This window comes from Erithacus rubecula (genome assembly GCF_903797595.1).
Source record: "Erithacus rubecula genome assembly, chromosome: 16".
Lineage (NCBI taxonomy): Eukaryota > Metazoa > Chordata > Aves > Passeriformes > Muscicapidae > Erithacus > Erithacus rubecula.
Window position 1 is genome coordinate 9,983,853 of NC_136668.1, and position 20,792 is coordinate 10,004,644.

General features: G+C 47.2%; 1 protein-coding gene across 3 annotated transcripts in view; it reads right to left on the bottom strand.

The window, feature by feature from the left end:
* Window positions 1-20,792, bottom strand: part of KLHL3 (kelch like family member 3) — a 52,133-nt gene that overhangs the window by 19,169 nt on the left and 12,172 nt on the right. For 2 of the 3 annotated variants that reach the window (XM_079320189.1, XM_079320188.1), the window contains exons 2-5: window positions 18,628-18,744; window positions 15,607-15,713; window positions 10,629-10,750; window positions 3,131-3,293 (exon numbers count right to left, since the gene is read on the bottom strand). In XM_079320189.1, coding sequence (XP_079176315.1) covers window positions 3,131-3,293; window positions 10,629-10,750; window positions 15,607-15,713; window positions 18,628-18,665 — 430 coding nt within the window. In that variant the 5' untranslated portion in view covers window positions 18,666-18,744. The remainder of the gene's footprint in view (window positions 1-3,130; window positions 3,294-10,628; window positions 10,751-15,606; window positions 15,714-18,627; window positions 18,745-20,792) is intronic. The other variant, XM_079320190.1, reaches the window with a different exon arrangement.

The following is a 20,792-nucleotide window of genomic DNA, read 5'->3' on the forward strand; positions in this document are numbered from 1 at the left end:
TACTAAACTTTCTGAAAAGCCACTGGGAATATTCCAGTGGCAAATACAGTCAGAAGTTGCAATTGAGGCAAAGGCCAATGTCTAAAGCAGTAAATAACCTGGCCACCTCACCACCCACCTTCCCAGTAGTTTTCCCCTTTCCACTTAAGCCTGCAATTGTACAAACTTCTATTTTTCCTTTATTTTTTTGCCTCCAGACCCCTCCATACTGTAACTCTGGGAGCTGCTTGAAAACAAAAAGCACATCACAGAATATAACCCAAACTAGAAGAATTACAACTGAACATCATCAAATCTGTCACACTTTATATCTTGCTAAAAGGCACTTCCTAAAAAATATTTTCTAGGTCAAATATTTCATTAGCCAGTTGCAGCAATTTTAGTTTTGTAAGAATTCTGTACACACACTGCCAATTTAATCTCACCTGTCACTTGCTAAGTCCCATTTATCTTTGGCTGAATTACAGAAACATGAATCTCAGACACTTTATCTGAAGCAGCTTCTGTCAAGTTCTAATTCTGTAGCTTTGAGCAGCTCAGAGTCCTGTATCCACAGAGCTCTCTCTGCAGCAAGATCTGCCTTGAGTTTTCACATCTGCAGTGCTTTGCCTGACAAAAAGCAGCACCACAGGGACATGAGCTGGTGTAACTCCCAGAGAGGAGCTTTCTGCACCCCTGAACAGCCCCTCTCCAAAGCTGCTGCTCAGAGTTGGACTCTGGACTTGGACTCCCCAGGACAAACCCTCCTTGCTCTACTGAGGACCAAAACTCCACAGCTAAGCCAAAGGCTCTGATTAAAAATAGCAGCATATGGATAAAGTTTAATACTCTGTTATGCTGGAAATATATATATAAGATCTAATGAACTCTTTTGGCCTTAAACTCTTAAGAGGCAGGAAACACTCCCCACACAATAACCTGGATGCACTCTGACTTCTGGGCAAAATCTCATATTCATTCATTCTGAACTTGCATCTGGCAGCAGAAAGGTATTTAATCTCTTGTTATTAGTTGGAAGTAAGAAAGAATATTTACTGATTTTAATAAAGGAACTGGTTCCTGCATCAGGAAGGCTCCTGCTAGAGTCATCCATTGGCCAGAGCTCAGCATTTCTCAAGAAACTGAGAACTCATGCACACATGGACTCTTGAGCTTGGGGACTTCTGTCTTGGTTTAAGGCTGTTACATAAACAACATAGTGAAAAGAATTTTAATGGCATTTTTATTAATGGAGTTCCATTAACATTACATGGGCTGCTGTACTAACTGGGACTTATGAAGGCCAATAAAACAACAAAGCAGACCTTCTAATTGCCAAACAACCAAATAAATATACAGTGAATGCACTGCTTGTGGGTTAAAGATTAAACAGGGCCTGGAAACAAGGATAATGAGATATTACAAGCAAGCTTTTATACAATTAACCATTCCTTCCAGGGTACCTTTTTCTCCAGGGGATAATACAGCCAGAGCAGCTGAAAAGGTTTTAGTTTTATTTTGCAGGAGAACAGGGGAGGACTCAGTGGATATGTATTTTATTCCACTGAGACTACTTATGGTCCAATTAAGGACAAAACTGTTGAAAAGGAAAATGTTGCAGGACAGAGCAGGTGCTCTGGGAGAGAGCAGGTGTATGTGTCCCTACCAAATTATCAGAAAACAGAAAAACAAACTGGGAGAAAACTATCAGCTTCTCCCAAGCAGAGGTCAAGGGCAACTCTGCTGGAGGAAACTGGAAAGTGCTGGGGAATTCAGAGCTTGGGGCTGGCTGGAAAAGCTTTACACTTATGATGTAGAGGAGAAATGCTGAAAGCCATTGCCTGCACCTACTTATTGCAAGCAAGCACATCCACTCCCAAGGAAACATGAGCTATCCTCCCTTGGGGTCAGGGCCATTGCTGCAGATCAGAGCCTCAGGCTGCATGGCAATTTTAGCTGAGTGTTCCAACCCCCACCCACAGGGTTTAATTTTGCCATTTATTCCCACAATGGCAATGCCCAGCAGTGCCTGCTGCTGGGCCAGGGCAGGCTCCATGGGGAGGACACAGCACACCAATGCTGAGCTGCTCAGCAGGCACACCAAGAGCTTGCTAGGATCACACCAGGAACTGAGTGGGCTGAGACCCACAGGATTAGGCTTTTCCACCTCCTATGGTCTCCCCTGCAACCAAACCACATTCCATTGCAGCAACACAGAAAGCTGCAAGCCCAGAACTAAAGTATTCCCTTCCTGCTGTAATAGCAGCAGCCTGCTGCGAGCAGAGAGGATGTGCTGAGCCCCTGAGCTGGGTGAGCTGGGCTGGTCCTCTCCTGCTGGGTGAGCTGGGCACCAGCCCCAGCCCAGCCCCAGCCCCAGCCCAGCCCCAGCCCAGCCCCAGCCCAGCCCAGCCCAGCCCCAGCCCCAGCCCCAGCCCCAGCCCCAGCCCCAGCCCCAGCCCCAGCCCCAGCCCAGCCCAGCCCAGCCCCAGCCCCAGCCCCAGCCCCAGCCCCAGCCCCAGCCCCCAGCCCCAGCCAGCCCCAGCCCCAGCCCCAGCCCAGCCCCAGCCCAGCCCAGCCCCAGCCCCAGCCCCAGCCCAGCCCAGCCCCAGCCCAGCCCCAGCCCAGCCCAGCCCCAGCCCCAGCCCCAGCCCCAGCCCCAGTCCCAGCCCCAGCCCAGCCCAGCCCCAGCCCCAGCGCTGGGTGAGCCCAACCCCAGCCCAGCCCCAGCCCAGCCCAGCCCAGCCCCAGCCCAGCCCAGCCCCAGCCCCAGCCCAGCCCCAGCCCAGCCCCAGCCCCAGCCCCAGCCCAGCCCCAGCCCAGCCCCAGCCCCAGCCCCAGCCCAGCCCCAGCCCCAGCCCCAGCCCAGCCCCAGCTCCAGCCCCAGCCCAGCCCAGCCCCAGCCCCCAGCCCAGCCCCAGCCCCAGCCCCAGCCCCAGCCCAGCCCCAGCCCCAGCCCAGCCCAGCCCAGCCCCAGCCCAGCCCCAGCCCAGCCCAGCCCCAGCCCAGCCCCAGCTCCAGCCCCAGCCCAGCCCAGCCCCAGCCCAGCCCAGCCCAGCCCCAGCCCCAGCCCCAGCCCAGCCCAGCCCAGCCCAGCCAGCCCAGCCCGCCCAGCCCCAGCCCATCCCCAGCCCCAGCCCAGCCCTCCCCTCACCCGCGTAGGCGTTGGCCTGCTGCAGCAGCTCGGCACACGCGTGCACGTCGGCGAAGGCGCGGATGCCCAGGCAGTTGGTGGGGTGCAGCTGCGACTGCAGGAAGTCACAGCAGTTTTTCCTAACGTCCATCAGCTGCAGCAGGCTAGCAGCTGGCAACAAAACCTGCAAAGGCACGAGAGGGGAATGAGAGTGAGCGACAAGGAGTGATTCACACACTGGAGGCGACTCCCTTTCACGCAGGGACACATCCCGGTGGGTTGTGAGGAGGAAGGCTCAAGACTGAGCTCTACCCCTCTGCAGAAGACCTCTTCATGCTCTGAGACATGAAAATGGCTGTCCTACATTGGGCATCTTCTCACAGCTTCTCATAAGACCTCAAGGTAAAGTGAGGAGAAGCTAGAAGCAATCACAAATGCTCCTGAATTTCTGGCTTTGCTGCAGGGAGGTCCTGCAGACAGATTTCTTCCCCTCCCCAAAGAGCTTTATATTTTTTATAAGCATTGTCATCAAATTCAAAGCCCATAGCAGCCCAGCAGTTCTCAAAACCTTGGACTTTGTTACTTCCAACAAAACCTTACTGGCTTGTGAGGAGGGTGCCCAAATAGTCATGGAAGAGAGGGGGCTCCCAGAAGCTCAAGCAGGTTTTGGTGGCAGCAAGGCTCTTGGGAAAGACAGGTCCAACTATTCAAATCAGCAGCTCTCATTCACACCTACACTTGTGGATCATGGCTGCATCTGAAAATGAGATACTGCTTTGTACCTCTAAAGCAAAGCATGGAAAAAGGAGACAGAAATGGATGACAAATGTGACATCTGCTGGAAAAAAAAAAAGACGTTTAAGGCCAGTGAGAAGGACAGGAAGTAGAAAACAAAGTCCATCAGGACATTACAGCCCGTGACATCAGCCATTTCCTTTCTTATGTCCAACAGCAACTGCAGACGTGCCTTATTCCAGCTCTTTCATAGCTCTGGCTGCCTCACACATGTCCTTCCAAATGGGCATCTGTGCTCACCATCTGAGCACACATTTCTGGGAAATTATTGCCAACTCAAAAAAATAAGCAGCTGTCAAACAAAACAAATAGGTTAACAGCATTCACCTCCCTGGATCCCGATGGCAGCAAAGGGATAAAGATGCTCCTCTCTGTCCCTGCCACCACAGTCCCATTGCACACCAGGGCAGGACACCCACAACCTGCTCCAGATCTTTCCAAGCAACTGATGTGTTCCACTCCAGCCCAGCTGTACAGTGGCTGACTGCAGCCAAGTCCCAACAGGCAACAATTAAAAAGAGAAGTCAATTAACCAGGTAGTCTGTTTTGGCCCAAGCCTCTTGATGCCAGGAGCAGATTAATTTGTGGCTTTGATAAGAAGATAACAATGTTCTAGGATTTTGAAACCTAGCTGTGAACCACCTTCTTTCTAGCTGAACCATCTCTGAACACCTGAGCTAGATAAGGGCTTTTGGCAGCCAAGTCAGACTCCATGCAGACCATCTCTGGCTATAGAGCAGCCAGAGCCTCCTCTGTGCATCCCCACCCATCCAGGATGCATACCTGCCAGCCCAGGTGGGCTGCTTACCTCTGTGTCTGGGATGTTGCCTCCAGACCCAGAGGAACTCACTACCATCACCACAAGCACCAGCCCCTGGACAAACCAGTGCTGCTGTTATGGCCTGAGCTGGCTTGACAGGCACTGCAGAAGGAGCCTTACACCACTTCAGCCTTCAGGAAGGGGACATTATCACACAACATTTCTCAGAAATAAGATATAAAAAGCCTATCAAGAGATGAGGGGATTTTCTCTTTCTTATTTCCCTGCTGAACCTCTCAACACTCATCTGGTTTTTACCAGGGAAGGCGAAAAGCAAGCAAAGGATTTCCGTGAGAACAAAGTCTGTTTCCTTTAGAAATAACAAGAGGAAATGCCCTGCCTAAACATGCAGCAGGACCAAACTGCAACCCCATTAATATCCAGGCAAGTTACTCACATGGGTCTGGATTTGACTTAGTATTTAAACTCCAATAGCTGTGAACATTTAGTGAGAGCTGGCTTCTCTACCAGATCTGCCTCCAGATCAAAACCCACTCACTTTTTGAAACTGTGTCAAAATTATCTGTTATTACTACTGAGACTGACTGCTTTGCCTAATTTATGTCCAGAACCTCATCTGTAGGGTGTGTGTCTAGAGATATATATATACATATAACATCTAGCTCACCAGCTGTGCTCTGCAGACTCCATACAAATTTCAAGTTTTACACAACATTGCCTGTGCAATTACTTCCATAGACCTTTGATGTCTCTAAACTAGAAACATCTTTCAGCCAAAAGTGCTCTGTATATATAAAGTTCATTCATTAATGCTGGACTGCAGAGGCTGGGGTTAATTCCCTGCTGTGACAGAGGTTACTTACAGGTAGCCTTGGCCAAAAGGTAACTTACATCCCTCCTGCTCTGCAAAACTGGGAAAGGAGCATTTTCCCTAGGCTGGGGATGTATTAAAGCTTATAAGCAGCTTTGACAATTTGGTCAAATTGGAAGCCAAATAAAAGTGCTGGCTGTAAGCCTCAGCTGCACATCCAGGGCCACAGCTGGACTGCACATCTGCCCAAACAAGGAGCCAGCTCCAGGCACCCACCCAGGGGAACCCGTGATCAGAGAAACAAATGGATTTTGTGTTTGCAAGGCAGGTAGAAGACTCAGTTTTAAACAAGCTGCTCTAAACAGCACAAATAGTGGAGATAAAACTACATTAGTGTAATTTGGCTTTTGAGTGCAAGGGTGGCAGTCAGGCTTTATTACACCCCAGCTGCTCCCAGGCAGCACATGGGCTGAACAGTACTTCCACTTAAATGCTCCATCTGAGGTGAAATAGCCCAGACAGAGGAAGGTGTGACAGCATCAGGGAGTCAAAAACCCTTGTCAGGAGCAGGAGACAGACAAAGGACAGAGAGATGAGGGAGAAAACGGAGGAACTGGCAACTTCCCTTCTGAGCTACCTTCTCCAGCTTCACACACACACCATCCCTTGGTTAAAGAGTGAAATTAAAAAGTGAAGACATGCATCAGGCACAACACAGTGCTCTGGTACCATATCCACAGGTTTCTCCTCAGCCTTCTATTAGGCCAGGCCAATTTAAAAGACTTCCTATAGGTTTAAGGAAGGGCCCCCAACCCAGAGGAATCAGCCCTGCAATGGACCAGGGACCTCTGCACCCCAGGGAGATGGAGGCAAGGAGCTTTGGCTGCAGGGAGGGACACAGCCCTAATTTATTGCTGAAAGCTGCTCTGCCTCACCCTGGGCTTGCACCTACTACAGCTCCAGCTTTTGAACTGAACAGAGGGAAGAGAGATGGACTGACCCATTTATAAACCCTTTATCATCAAAACTGCACTTGACAGAGAACTCTCTTTCCTTGCTGTGAGCTCCTAAGTGCACAGGGAATGCTGAGATGCAGAAGCACTTCTGAAACAGAAATATTGCAGCTCCCAGCAAAGCTTTTCTCCTCTTTTCTTGAGACATTTTTTATGACAATTACTATGCCTGCAAAGCTGACAGGTTCAATATCTACTTCCTCCAGACAGCTGATTTCAGATTTTGCTCCCTGTGTATGAGCCTTATCTCAAACTGTGGTAGTACACAAGGACACCTCACACATGTGATCTGTGGCACATCACTCCTAACAACTTAATTATGAAATCAGGTTAATCAGGACTTTTTCCAGGGAATCATTACAACCTGAATGATAATGACTTTCTTAATTGGGAGGGCAATTCTCAGGCTGCCTGCCAGTAGTGAAGTGTCACAGGTAAGGCTGGCTGGGACACACTAAGGCAGGATTGCATCCACTGTCCAGAGCCAGAACTGCCTAGGACAGGGAGGGGTCTGCTCCCAAATCTCTTCATTCAGCTCTGCTCAAGGACACCACACAGAGCTTCTCCATCACTGAGCTGCCAGGTTTGATACCAAAGTTGGAAAGCAGGCAGCAATGTAACCACTTCAGCTGCAAAACCAAAACCTAATTAAAAAAATTCAGGTAATTGGTATGTTAAAAGCACCAGCTACCCCACACATATAGGGAGCAGCAGACCCTGTGCTCTGATGTGTGTTTATGATTTTTCCATTGAATCAACCCAAGAAAATGAGCATTTGTGAAGTTCCCTGAGACACTCACTTTAGTTTTCCTTCCTTTTACAGAAACTGCATGACACAACTTCCTTCTAAATAAATGTATCAAGCTCCACCTTCAAATGAATGAGATCTTTATATCATGCATATCAAAATCTACAACCAACCTTGACGTGGGATGCAACAGAGGAGGAACAACAGAAGGCAGCAGGTGTAGAAATCCCAAGATGGATTTTCCTCAAACTACAACATGACTGCAATAAAGACAAAAATTTTGTTTCTGCTCCATGCCTCCCAAACAAGTGGGAGGCTTAATCCCAAATAGATCTTCACAGGTAAAACTTCTCTAAAATCTCTGAGCCCTCCTACTGCTGAATTTACACTGCCTTGAAATCCCACTCCAAGAATGAAGTTCCAACAGATAAAGCATGATTGCATTTGTTTGAGTAATCCTCACCCACGTACCCCAGCAGGGTTAGAAGAGAGTATTCCCTCCACATGGGCTGAGGATGAGCTGAAAATCCCCTCTGCCTGCACATTTGGGACATAATCTTGAGAAGGAAGTGGATGAACACCCCCAGGAACTCACTATGTAGAAGATGACTGGAACTGACCATGCAGGCTTGGCCCCTTGTACACATATCTTTCCTTACATGAATAAAATAAAAAAAGACACTGTGTCATTTCACTGAACAATCAGCTACAGATATACGTACTTAGAAAAAGAGTCTCACTTCCTGAGCCCACACCAAGCCTATAAAAGCAAAAATAAAAACCCAAAAAACAAAAAAACAACACCCCAAAAAGAAACAACCCAAAAAACAAAAACCAAACAAAACAGATTTCTCCTAGAAAAGAAACAACAAAAGAAGTTGTTAAAGGCTTCTTGTTGTGAAGGGCTGGGCACTGCTTAGCATTCAAACACACTTAGGAACATTCATTCTGCATTCTATGGTACCTTTACTGTTCATCCTTTTCTCATTTCTATCCTGCTCTCATCTTATTTTTCTCACTGACAAGATAGTGTCTTTTCATTTATTCACAAGTTTTGATACCTTGGCTGCATCTGCTCAGTTAATGCCATTGACAAACTTCTTTTTTTCTTTTCATAATTTCTACAATGACATTACCTGGCACCTGTCCCCAGAAATTGCTTTTTCCAGCTACTGAGAAAGTCTGAAGAACTCCTTTAACAAAGTACACTTGCCCAGCTAGAGAATCAGAACAAGTGACAAGGAAATATGAGATACTTGCTGGGAAAAGAGAAGGTCTCACTGTGCTCAAGCAGGGCTGCAAAGAAATACTGCTGAAACTGCAGAAAGGCAGTACTGAGGGATGGAGGCATGGATGGCCCAAAGCTGTGCAGAAGGAGGATGTGGTGATGCAAGGGACCAAACCTGCTCACTTCTTTCCAACACTAATTCAGAGAGGCTACAGGGAGCTTGAGTTTTGTTGGTTTTAGCCTTCAGTTCATGTGAAACTTTCCAACAAACCACAGAATATTCACTTCTGTAACCTTTTCTTCTTGTGGCTGGAGGTGAATATTAACCTGTTTATGGCATTTTGTTCAGAGCAAAACACCCAGAGACAGGATAGAAATTTCCCTTTCTATTGGTTTTATAAGACAATTATATTTTTTCCATTAAACATTTTCAGCATGAACACTTTAAACATGTAATAAAATTTAAACTAGTCAGTTAATCTTGCAGTAAATCAGCTTCATTTCTTAGCTCCTATGAATTAATTTACCTCTAGCTTGAAGAGTTAATCACAGAGTGGATATTGAAATAAATACTGCAGTAAAAGGACTAGATTGGGAAGAAACACTTAGTATTCAAAACTTACAATTTTTTATCTTACTGTCTGAGAGATGAAAGCAAAATGTAGCCAGGGATCTGCTTTAACTCCCTGTAATCCCTGGGCCACAGAAGTCAGGCTTTGGTTATGTTTCACTAAAAAGGATGGCTGTCTAGTTGCTCAGGAAAGGCAACACCTGGACCTTTCCCAGACCTTCTGGGCTGGACAGAGCTGCCTCCCTGTGCTCCCCCAGCACTGCAGGAGCACCACAACACCCCTGGGGATGCAGTGGGGTCAAGCCTAGCCCCACCCAAGGCAGGCTCAGATGGGAGCTCTGCAGACCCCACAGCCTGGAAGGAAAGCACACCTTTCACAAATGAGTGCTGCTGTGTCAGCTGCTGATGACCCTGATGTGGGTCTCACAGCAGACAGCAGCCAAGCCACCACAGCTGGGTCTGAGTCCCTGTGCCACAATGGCACCCTGAGGTCTCCTCACTGATGGTTCTCAGCCTTCCACACTCCTGCCAGTGTGACAACAGCCAGGCTGAGAGCACACCAAAGCCACAGCTGTAAAACCAGAGGGCAGAAGGGGCAACAAAAGGACCCCACAGATTTAGGCCATGAAGGATGGCAAAGGCTGGACTGCAGAGCACCTGGCTCAGGGATTTGTCCAAACTTCTGTGGGAGGAGAAACAGGATAGCAAGAGCCTGCACTCTGCCTGAGGCATCACAGCAGAAGAGCTCACAGCCAGAACCTCATTTCAAGCAGAATCAGTCTAATTTTGCTGTGTTAATTAGGTCAACAAAACTCTCTCCAGCATCACTGACACAGACTTGCTCTCCTGGCAATGTCCAAGTCAAAATGAGGAAGACAACAGGCTCAAGCTGCCACTTGCAAACCAAACCAGAGAGAACTGAAAAGCATGTCCAGACACAGGCTCTCAGCATCCCTCCCAGACATCAATGGCTAAGTGCAGAGCCTTTTTCTTACCACAGATACAAGCAGAGTCAAAGAAAGAGCTTTACCAGCAGCCACATCCACGTGACACTGCAAAACACTCTTCCTGATGACCCTGCTTTATTTGAAGGCTACCTTTCAATTACTCTTTCCACTTTTGAACAAATATTTACCTCAAAGAAATTCAAGGCAGAGCACACACACAAAAAAAGGAAGAATGTTCTCATTGAACAATATATTCCATTCAAAGCTCTGTGAAACAAACTACCCAGAAGAATTTAAAAACTAACAGCCACATTCCTCTGCCATGGCCTTAAAACATTTGACTCACTGCATGTTTGAGTCTATTCTGACCTTGGACAGACTGACCCACAAGCCAGCACAGCTTCTTGGAAGGCAAATGCCTGCTCTTGTTATAGAGCTCCACAGAAAAGCTAAATGCAACATGACTTAAGTGTGGGGAAAGCACTGAAGTGCCTCAAGACTAAACAGAGGCTGGAAGTGGCTGTCTCCAAGCTCAGCCTTTTGCTGTGTGCAGCTGAGGAGGCCCTCAGCCCTGCAGAAGGTGTGCTGTGAGTCCAGGCTCTGCAGCTGCAGGGCACTGACCCACCTGCACGTTCTCCTCGGTGACCTCGATCTCCGCCGTGTAGATGTAATCAATCAGCTTCCTCAGGGTCTGCCCATCCACGTCCTTGATCTCTATCTTCTTGGCCTTGCTTTCAGACATGTCTCCTGAAACCCAGTGCAAAAGGACAGTCACAGTTTGCTCTGTAGGACCTTGCTCACCACACACCCAGCACATCCTCCTGGTGTCTGACTACTGGCACTGTCCTTCACTGCTGAAGAGCCACCTGTGAGATTCCCAGAAGCTTCCTAATGCCACCTAAAAACCAACTCAAGACTGGGGACACTGGTGTAAAATAACATAAATCAATAAACTCAACAAACTCTTTCTTGGCAGAAAAGAACCTGCCATGGTTCACCTGCATTCAAACAAATACAAGAGCAAAAAAATAAACCTCAATCATGTCTCAGTACAGGGACAGACTCAAAGACTGTGGATGTGTTGTACAAAGCCTTTGAGAAATATATTCTTATATATATTTCTTTAAAATATATTTAATATTTTAAATATATATATATATACATATGGATAGAATGAGTATGTTGCAACAGCTGCATTAGGGTATTTGGTGGTATAGCCTGCATTAAAAGCAATGCAGGGTTGTTCTCTTTCTTTAGAAAGAAGCTGAAAGCTGCTCAGGAAAACAGGCACACAGGCCAGCAGTTACACCCAGCATGCAGCAAACTTCTCTCCTGAATTACCCTGCTGTAACCCATCCATCACTTGCACCCTGTGCAAAGCATGCACACAGAAAGATGCAGCTCTCATCTCTCACTTCCCAACCTCACACCCTTGGATCCAAACTGTATCCCTTCTCCAAATCCACAACATGGAACTAGAGCAGTAATTTCCTCCCTGAATATTCAAGTAGCTGTGTAGGAGCCTATTCTTGACCCAGAGCTTTATGCACACCTCCACACCCCCCATGCAACAGGAGCACATCAGAGGAATAAAAACATGCAGTGGGGAGGAGAAAGGGCTCCCCATGGCCCTTCAGCATCCCCACACGTGGTGACCTCACCAGAATTTAATCACCAGGATCTCCACGGAAAAGAAAGAACAAAGTCCCATGGGGAAAGAAAATGATAGGTGGAAAAACAAAGCCAAACAAAGGAGAGCATGAAGAAATGTCAATTCTTAAACCTGGGCATGAATAATTGCTACTCTCAGAAATCTGGTGACTCAGTACTGCTGTGGGATTAAGTGGAAAAATATTTCCTGCAGCCTATAGAAGTAATTACAGCCTACATCTCCCTGCAGCATTCCACAAGACATGGCAGGGCACAGAAAGTGCACAGCACAGTCAGATGCTAAAGAGGGCCCAAGCTTCAGCAAAACCTGGATCCTGCTAACTGAACTGTTTTGACTTTCCTGATGTGAAATAATAGGAGTGGGATGGGACCATGAGTGTTAGAACAGTCAACAGTGTCCCAAGAACTGAAGTAATATTTGCCCCAAATTCAAATTTTTAAAATTGAATAATAAAATGTTATTCAGGGAAGCCCATGAATAAAAATGTACCAGTACAAAGAGATAAATGACCTATATTTGGGAGGCCTTCAAAGCAGGTAGGACTTTTTAATTGACAAAATGTCATCTTCACACACTTCTCCCCCCAACAAAAACCCCAAGCATCTCCAGAGATGAAAAGGTGCATCTGAGGACAGAGCAGTCCCCATCAGCCCTGGGCTCCTGCATCAAGTGCCCAGACCCTGCAGGACCCTGGGTGCAGGAAGGGGCACAGACACACACCAGAGATGGATGCAGAAACAGTGTGGAGGGACCAAACTGATAACATCCTCTGAAATCGTGGCATCCATGTGATACAGCAACAAAAATAAAAGCTGTGTGGGCTGGCCCACCCACCAGCAAGCTGCCAGCCCTGCCTGCTAACAGCCCCCAGTGCCTCTGCTCCAGCAGCAGCCCAGGCACCCCTGGGGTCCCCTGTGCCTTGTCCAGGGTCAGACAGGATCTGGTGATGAAGCCTCAGGGTGGACAAATCTCCAGGGCTGTGGAGTGGGGAAGAACCTGGAGACACCACAAGGGAACCAAGGCAGGGGTTGGTGCAGACCAGGAGCAAGCAACAGGCTGGCCCTTCCTCCAAGCACAGAGCCAGGGCCAACCTCTGGATCACTGAGGGCATCTCATCTCAGAAAAAAACCTCCACCTTAAACCCCACAAAATGCAGCTCCTAAGATATCTTCCATAAGTCATAGGACTCCAGTCCCACCTGATGCCTTAATTACAGGATAATTCAAACCACTAGCATCTCTCATATGGAAGGCTGTGTGAGAAAGGGCTGCACAGCCCCCATCCCTGCACCACTGCAGCCAGGCAGACACAAGGGATGAGCTGTGAGGCAGGCAAAACAGGCAGGGGGGCTCTGAGCAGACCCTCTGGAGGGGACAGAGCCCTGTGCAGACACCAGCTCCTCATGGAGGCATTCCTTTCCTGTACTCAACACACAGCAGTGCCTTTTCTATCCCCTCTGCTCATCAGGACAAGAGAGCAGGGCTCTGTTTTGTCATGAGTTAAACTACACTCACAACTGCAGCAGCCCACAGTGCTGTGTCTACCCAGCACAGCAGCCTGCCCTGCCTCCTACACTTTGCATTTCCCAGTGCACAGCCACAGCTTTGGCTGTTTCCTAACTCACAGATGTGCTGAGGGACAATAGGAGTGCACTGGATAACACAACCACAGCCTCTCACACATGGGGTGAGTGCTTTGAAGCAGCACATAAGACCTGCAGAGGAGGTTTTTGCTTCCCCCTTCAGCACTTCCAAAATCTCTGAGGTATCTGACAGCAGCAGTCCTAGCAGTGTCACTGAAGTATTTGTTACCCTTTCTGAAATGATTGTGTTTTCTTCTAAATGTACATAAATTACTGTCCCAAATCATCCCTACAGAACAGTGCCAACAAGGAGCAGCATCCAAAATGCTCTAAAAAGCCAGCATGGAAAGGGACTCTCAGGATGTGCCAGGTCCCATCTCTCCTTCAGCAGGGGAAGATACAAATGGAAAATGTGCCTACCCCTTTTCAGACCTTACAGGAATACTTCAAAGAGGAGTAATTAACCAGAGGATACACCATGGCTTAGGAAAGACCCCCAGATCACCACAAGGTCATTCATGGCTCCAGCTGACAGTGCCAGAGCCTGCAGAGCAAGCAGCAGCTGGAAGTGGATGAGCTGTGGGTGCCAGTGTGGCTCTCACTGTTCACAGCTCCCCAGTGACCACTCACCCCTCACTCCTGGCTGCTGGCACTGCTGGGGCATCCCTTCAGTGGGAATTCAGTGTGCACTGTGCAAACACCCCACAGTGCAGCTGAGCCTGAGCCCTTGGCTCCATCACTGCTGTGCACAGCAAGAAAACCAAGTTACAGCAGCCAGCTGGTGCTGAAGCTGTGATTGTAATGTCCCCTTGCAGGGAGTGAATCCCACACAGCTGAAGGAGAGCACACACTGTCTTCACAGGAGATCCAGACCTTAGGAATTTGGGGATGGCTGGACTGAAAGCAAGGGGAGAGCTGGTCTTTGCCTGACCCTGTGCCCCAGGGACTTGTCAGGGGGAGGGGACAGGCGGCTGCAGAGCTGTCACCAGCCTAGGGGAGCTCCAGACCAGCCACATGACGGGTTAGCTGATTACTGTTTAACCCACAGAGTGAGGGATTACACAGCCCAGAGAATTCCTGCATGGAAACATGAGCAGCCCTGCACCACCACCTTCCCACCCAGATGACCTCTAAGGATCAGAGGGTTTTTCCAAGAGTTTTTCTTTATTAAACTCTTCATCAGGAGCAAGCATCACAAGCCTTACTGGAGGTGTGCTCACTCACAGCTGCTCTGAGCAGTGTTTGCTGCTCTGCCTCACCAGCACAGCCAGTATCAGCCTCAGGGGAACCCCAGAAAACACCAATGCTCCCACCTTAGCTCACCACACTGATAAAGCCACCACAGGGACTGTCACATCTCACCTCACATTCTACACCTGAGGTTTTCTCCCCACCTCCATTACAGAAGGGAGAAAGGCTTCACTAAGGACAAGCTCTTTCCTGAGAAATGCTGCATTCTGCTTCCAGCAAAATGAATTAAACTTGGTCTAATCTCAAGGCTTTTAAAAGGAAGAAACAAGGCCAGACCACAAGCAGATGAACATGAAACAGGGAAAAAAACCCTGAACCTCATTTATGTTGGAGCTCAAGGACAGTAACAACCATTCCCTGGGGTGTACAATCATTTTCTTTGTATTTGTCAGTGCCTATCCTGAAATGAGAGCAAAGAAAAGGAAGGAAGCTGAGTTTCTGACCACACTAATTTTACTAGAGTGACTTAAATAAGGTGCTCACTCCCCTCCTTCAGGATTGCCATAGCTTTCTTTGGGTTTTTTTTTTTGCCTTTGAAGGGCACCTGCTCCAGGGATCAGGTGATCAGAGCAGGAATTTTGACCTCTTCTTCCTTTCTGTCATTACCAAAACACACTGGACTGCAGCAACTCACCCTGTTAAAAAGCTGGGCTGCTAAAACACACTGGGATCAAGAGAACAACAGTGTTATTTCAGGCAGCAGAAAAAAGTGCTGTGGGAGATTAAACATCTGTGACTGCCAAATCAGTATCGGCAGGACTGAGCCTTGAAACTACAACTCCTGTGCCAGCAGCTTCTTTGATGTGCACCATGAACATTTAGGGCACTGAATGATGATAAGGTCTTGTTAGGGGGGGGAAAAAATAACCCATAAACCAGTGAGCCAAACCCCACATGCTATCTGCTCACCCCACAGCCATACAACCACCCCACAGGAACTAGTCAAGGATGACCAGCACCATCCATCAAGCACAGCAAACTGCAGACCCATCTGTAACCAAGAAACATCTCCTGCCTGTGCTGCAGCCCCTGAGAGAGACACAGCCTGAGGGCTGGGGGCTGCAGTGGCCTCTCCAGCCCAAACATTGGTGTCAGTACCTGTAAACATGGCACAAAAATAGGGGCTGCAGGCTGCCAGCACCACCCGGTGAGCTTCCATCTCCACGGTTTCAGCCACAATCACCACGTCACACAGGAGCCGCTTGCTGGGAAAACACCAGAAAAGACAAGGATCATTTCACAACCCCTGCTCAGGCAAAAAGCTACAAAAAAAATGGAAGACCCACCATTACAGCTTCTGCCAAATTCCAGGTCCTTTAATCCTTCACTACCAGCTCATGTCACTGTTTGCCTACAAAGCAAAGCCTGAATCCTCCTGAGGCTGCAGCCCTGCCTGCTTTCCCCAGGGAAAATAAACCTGGAAGCCAAATGAGGCACACATGCTGTCCAAAGGGTAAGCAGCTCCTCCACCTCTCAAACAAGCAGGGCTTGGAGAAGGTGCAGAAGGGCTTAAAGGTTTGGGCACTACCTGGGGCCAAGCTCCAGTAGATCTGTAAGACAAGAAAGGAAACACCAGCATCACTTTTGTCTTTCCACTGTAAAAAGGTGGAGTGGAAAATGATTTCTGCACTTCCTTCCATGCTTGTCACTAAAGAAAGTGGCCACCAAAGTATGTCCTAGCACTGGTAAGTGCAGAGGCTGCCTTAGCCATCTGCCAGAGAGGAGGAAACAATCACTAGAGTTTATCCATGGGCCTGAGGACTTCATTTACCTCATGAATGAGTCTGAGATTAAGAGTCACTGGGATAAAGAACGGGGTTCCAGACATAAACCAAAAAAACAACCTTCTAAGCTCCCCCACTGAGTCACTGCAGAGCTTTGGAAAAGTCACTTCATTAACAAGTGACCTTTTCTGCTCGCCCCACGTATGTCCTTTGAGGATTCATTAGTTAATGTTTGCACAAAGCCCTGCAGATGCCCACAGCAAAAAGTGCTCAGCTTCCCAATAAGTTGGTTTAAGATGCTTCAGCATACAAATGCAAACTAAGGGTGTTCTTTCCAAATGTCAGGCCAAAAAAGGATCAGTGTCTGCAAAACTAGATGTTGCCTTTTCTTTGGAAATACTTATCTCCACACTGAACTTTGTCTTCAGGAAACTGCACTATCAAATAAACATACACAATGCTTCTAATGGACCAGCTTTGTCTCTTCTTCTCCACATATTGAAATATGTGAAAAAATAGCAGTGAAATGCAGGGTTATAGTTGGAAAACAGGAAGAAAGTAGGAACTGGCAGTCTGTATTCTACATTCATTCCAGTTTGGAAGAGGGAAGGGGAATGAGGGGAACTCTTTAAGAGCCTCTTAATGGAAGCTTCCTCATTTCTTTTAGCTTGTGTAAAAGGTGCTCTGTTCAATTCCTCTTTGGGCTATAGGAGTCTAAAGTACCACTCATAAAATTAATTTCATCTACATTTGCAAACTAAAAGCTTAAGAGGCACTTAGGACATGATTTAGTGGTGCCTTGGCAGTGCTGGGTTAAGGGTTGGACTCAATGATCTTAGAGGTATTTTTCAACCTAAACAATTCCATGATTCTATATAATATACAGGTTAAAGGCTTAGCATGATTTTTCTAGACCCACTGAATGAGATTTCTGGAAGCCTGTGAAGGGAAAAACTATTATTCAATACATCTGTTAACACTGATTGCTGACACCTTAACAGATCCCAAGCTCAGTGCACATTCAAGTGATGTGAAAACCATATATTCCACAACAGCAACAGGTGCCAACAAAAACCAAACAAACAAACCCCACGAGCCCAGAGGATGAAAACATCATACAGGTGCTTAATGGCAGCTTTCATTCTTCTATATTTTATCTGTTCAGTGCTGCCCAAGATACCTAACCTAACTAAGAAATATTGTCTGTCTCCAGTTATTCCCACTATACTTCAATTAAAAAAGGAATAATAGTAGCACAATAGATTTCTGAATATAGATGCACAAACCTTTAGCTTCAGATCCTTTGCTTTCAATACTAAGCAAGGATCAGAAGCATGCCAGTTAACAGTTTAAAAAAAAATTACAGCATACCCTGCTTCATATAATAGTTACAATATTTCCATTTTGTTCCTATGCAACAGAGAACCACTGTCAGATATCTGTGGAAGGAAACATTGTCAATCTTTTTCCACACTAGAGAATATGTGTATTAAAAAGCTACTTAATCCATGGAGAGTAAGTAGCTATTACAGCATCTTTTGACTACTTGGGGTGTGCAGAAGACCAAAGGGTGTCACCTGCTTTCATCACATCCACTCAACAGCTAGGGAGCACACACATTCATATGTGTGACACACATACTTCCCATAAGAATTCTTTTTAAAACTAGAAGGGTGAATAGTGAGCTAGCCAGAGAAATGCTCACTGAACTTCTGCCTGGTTTGTGGGGTAACAACCACCAAGAAACAACTCAGGCTGAACTGCTGCCACCACCTTGCAGTTGTGATGACAGCACTTTTCAAGGCTGTGCTCACAGGTATTTTTTCAGCCTCTGTTCTCCCTGTACACACACAGCTGTGTAAAGATCAAGGTGTTCTCTTTTAACCAATATCAGGATTTTTCAATTTGCAAGGAGAGAGCTGACATTCTCCTGAGTACTTGCCTTTTTTTTTTTTTTTTGCCCCTTACTTTGGAGTGCTAAGCCCAGACTGAGTGATGCTGCTAGTTAAAGAGACTAAGAACAGTACATTAGTAATCTTTGGCCTGTAATTATGTGTAGGTGTCTTAACGTCTGTAATGTTCTATTATTGGGTTTCAGACCCTTATCTCAGTTAAGAACATAGTTTATAGCTGAATTTGCTGTAAGTAAAGACTAAATGAATTATCATCTATAAATGAAGGCTGTGGCTCAGATAATGCTTCTGGGAAGACAGAGGTCTGAGAATGGGGAGAGCAGCCCATCACAAAAGGACTATATTTTATCTTCCTATTTGTTGATTAATCCTCTACATGCAACCATTAGCTGTAATAAAAACGGCACAGACGATTTTTTACATCTCTCAACGAGCACAATTCAGCTAAACCAGACAGGGTGGCCAGTAAGTGAAAAGTGTACCTCCGTAATTCATTCATGACCTTGAAAGCCTTTCTCATGTGAGAGGGATTGACTGTCACTGTACGCTGCTCCTTCTCATCTTCAGCTGCCTCAGAGGAACGCGAGCTCTGCTTGACGCTGAAAACAGGGACAGAAAAAAGGAGCACAAAGTTTGATTCAATGGCACTTTCAAAAACAAGCATCCTAAAACTGCAGCACAGGGTATGAAGCAGGAGTTACAAGACAGTCAGTCAGTTTAGGTTCTCCACATGAAATGCATCAAAAAAATGCAGCTACTTCTGCATGGATGTGCAAAGCCAACTCAGCCCACATTTCAGTCAGCAGGGAAGAAAAGAAAAAAGTGCCAAACACCTGAGGACAAAGCCCAGTCTTACAGGCTTTAGGCCAGGAAAGCAGTATAAGTTGAAATTCAAGCCAGAACATAATTGCCTCACTGAATAGAAATAGACTTCAGCACTGGGGACTACAAGAGTACCACGGATTTTTTTAACATTCATACAGAGAAAAAGAAGTTTAGCCTTAAATGTCCCATCTGAAAAAGGCAAGTACACAAGACATTACTTGTATCTTCTTCAGAGGCAAGTAGAAAAGGGCTATTAAAACTCCCTGCACAGCTTTCAAAGCTTTACTGAAGCCACTTTCCATTTCAGAAATAGGTCTATTTATTGCTACTGAAACATATGGAATGAATTATTAAACCTTCCTACCAGAAGCACCAGCTACAGAGGTAATGTCAAAGCAGAGGCACCCAGCTATGTGCTGTGTTTAACCAGGTCACCAGATGCCTAAGGCACATATGTGTCCTCATGACTTTGTTGGGAGCATTGGCTCTCTACACACAAATACAGGGGGTCAATATCTCCAACTCCCTGATCTGACAGCCTGGGAAATCACTCAGAGCTGAGGCTCCCACCTCTGAAAGGAGCAGCACTCTGAGGCAGGTCCCTGCTCTGCTCAGTCCATGGCTCACCCTGCAAACCCCCAGCAGGCAAAGGCAAACAAGACAAGTCAAGGAGGGTTGTCCATGTCAAAAGCCAACTCCAAGAGAATGGCAGATCTTGGGAGGCAACTCCATCACCCCATGTGCCTGACTAGAGACCTTCTCAGAGCTTCTCCTTCCAAAGAACAGTCTCCTTCTCCTTCACCTTTCCTTCCTACCACCCTTCTTAGTTGGGCTGGTATGATAAAAAAGGCTGAATCAGGTTAAACCAGCAGTCTGGACAACCCATCATCCTGGCTCTCTGGTGACCAGAAGGTGATGTCTGAAAAAGGGCAGAGAGCAGGGAAATGTGGAAGGATCCTTCCCAGAACACCCTATGAGCTTCTGTCAAGGTGTGTATGCATGCACGTATGTATCTATATACACACACGTTGACTTTTCCTCTGAAAAACACATCACTCACTATTTACAACCCCTTGCCAGTGTGAAACTAACATTACACCCTCCCCACTCCTGCTCCTGACAGTGGCTGTCACATCACTGTGTCCCTGGACACCACACTCTGCCCCCAGCAGTCCTTGCTGGGCTGCACTCTCCTTCCTGGAGAGGCTGAGCAGCACCAAGCTGCACACAGCTCAAACCCACACCTGCATGCTGAGAGCCTCCAGCCCTGTGCCTGAGACAAAGGTTAATGCCAAAAAACAGCCCAGTCCAATGCTTTCACTTTGCCCAGCGAGTGAAATATTTCAGTCACAAGTGAAGCCACAAGGCTGAGCACAACATCACTCAGCACATGTCCCAGAGAGGGAGACAACTCCCCAGGCTCCCTTACAGTTGTCATCCAATTGGCTTAGTATGGCTGGGTTGAAAGAAGAAACATCAGAAAGGAGAATACCTCGTGTTAAATGTTCAGTATTCAAGGGGCTGGTACCAGGCAACGACACAAACAGCTTTTCTATCCCTGAAGAAAGCTGAGCTCATTCTGTGCCACAGGCACTGCCAGAGGTGTCCATGGGCTGTGCTGGCACTTGGCTCTCCCCATCCCTGCAATGAGGAGCCTCCTTGCTCCAGGGACAGCCCAGCCCAGCCTCAGTGCTGTGTCTATCACTGAAACTTTAGGCCAGGTGCAGTTTGGTCACAGCTTTGAACATCCCAGCATAAACCCTTGATTTTCAAACAGCTAAACCTGCCCATGTGGCATGATTGAGCCAATAAGGGAAAAAAA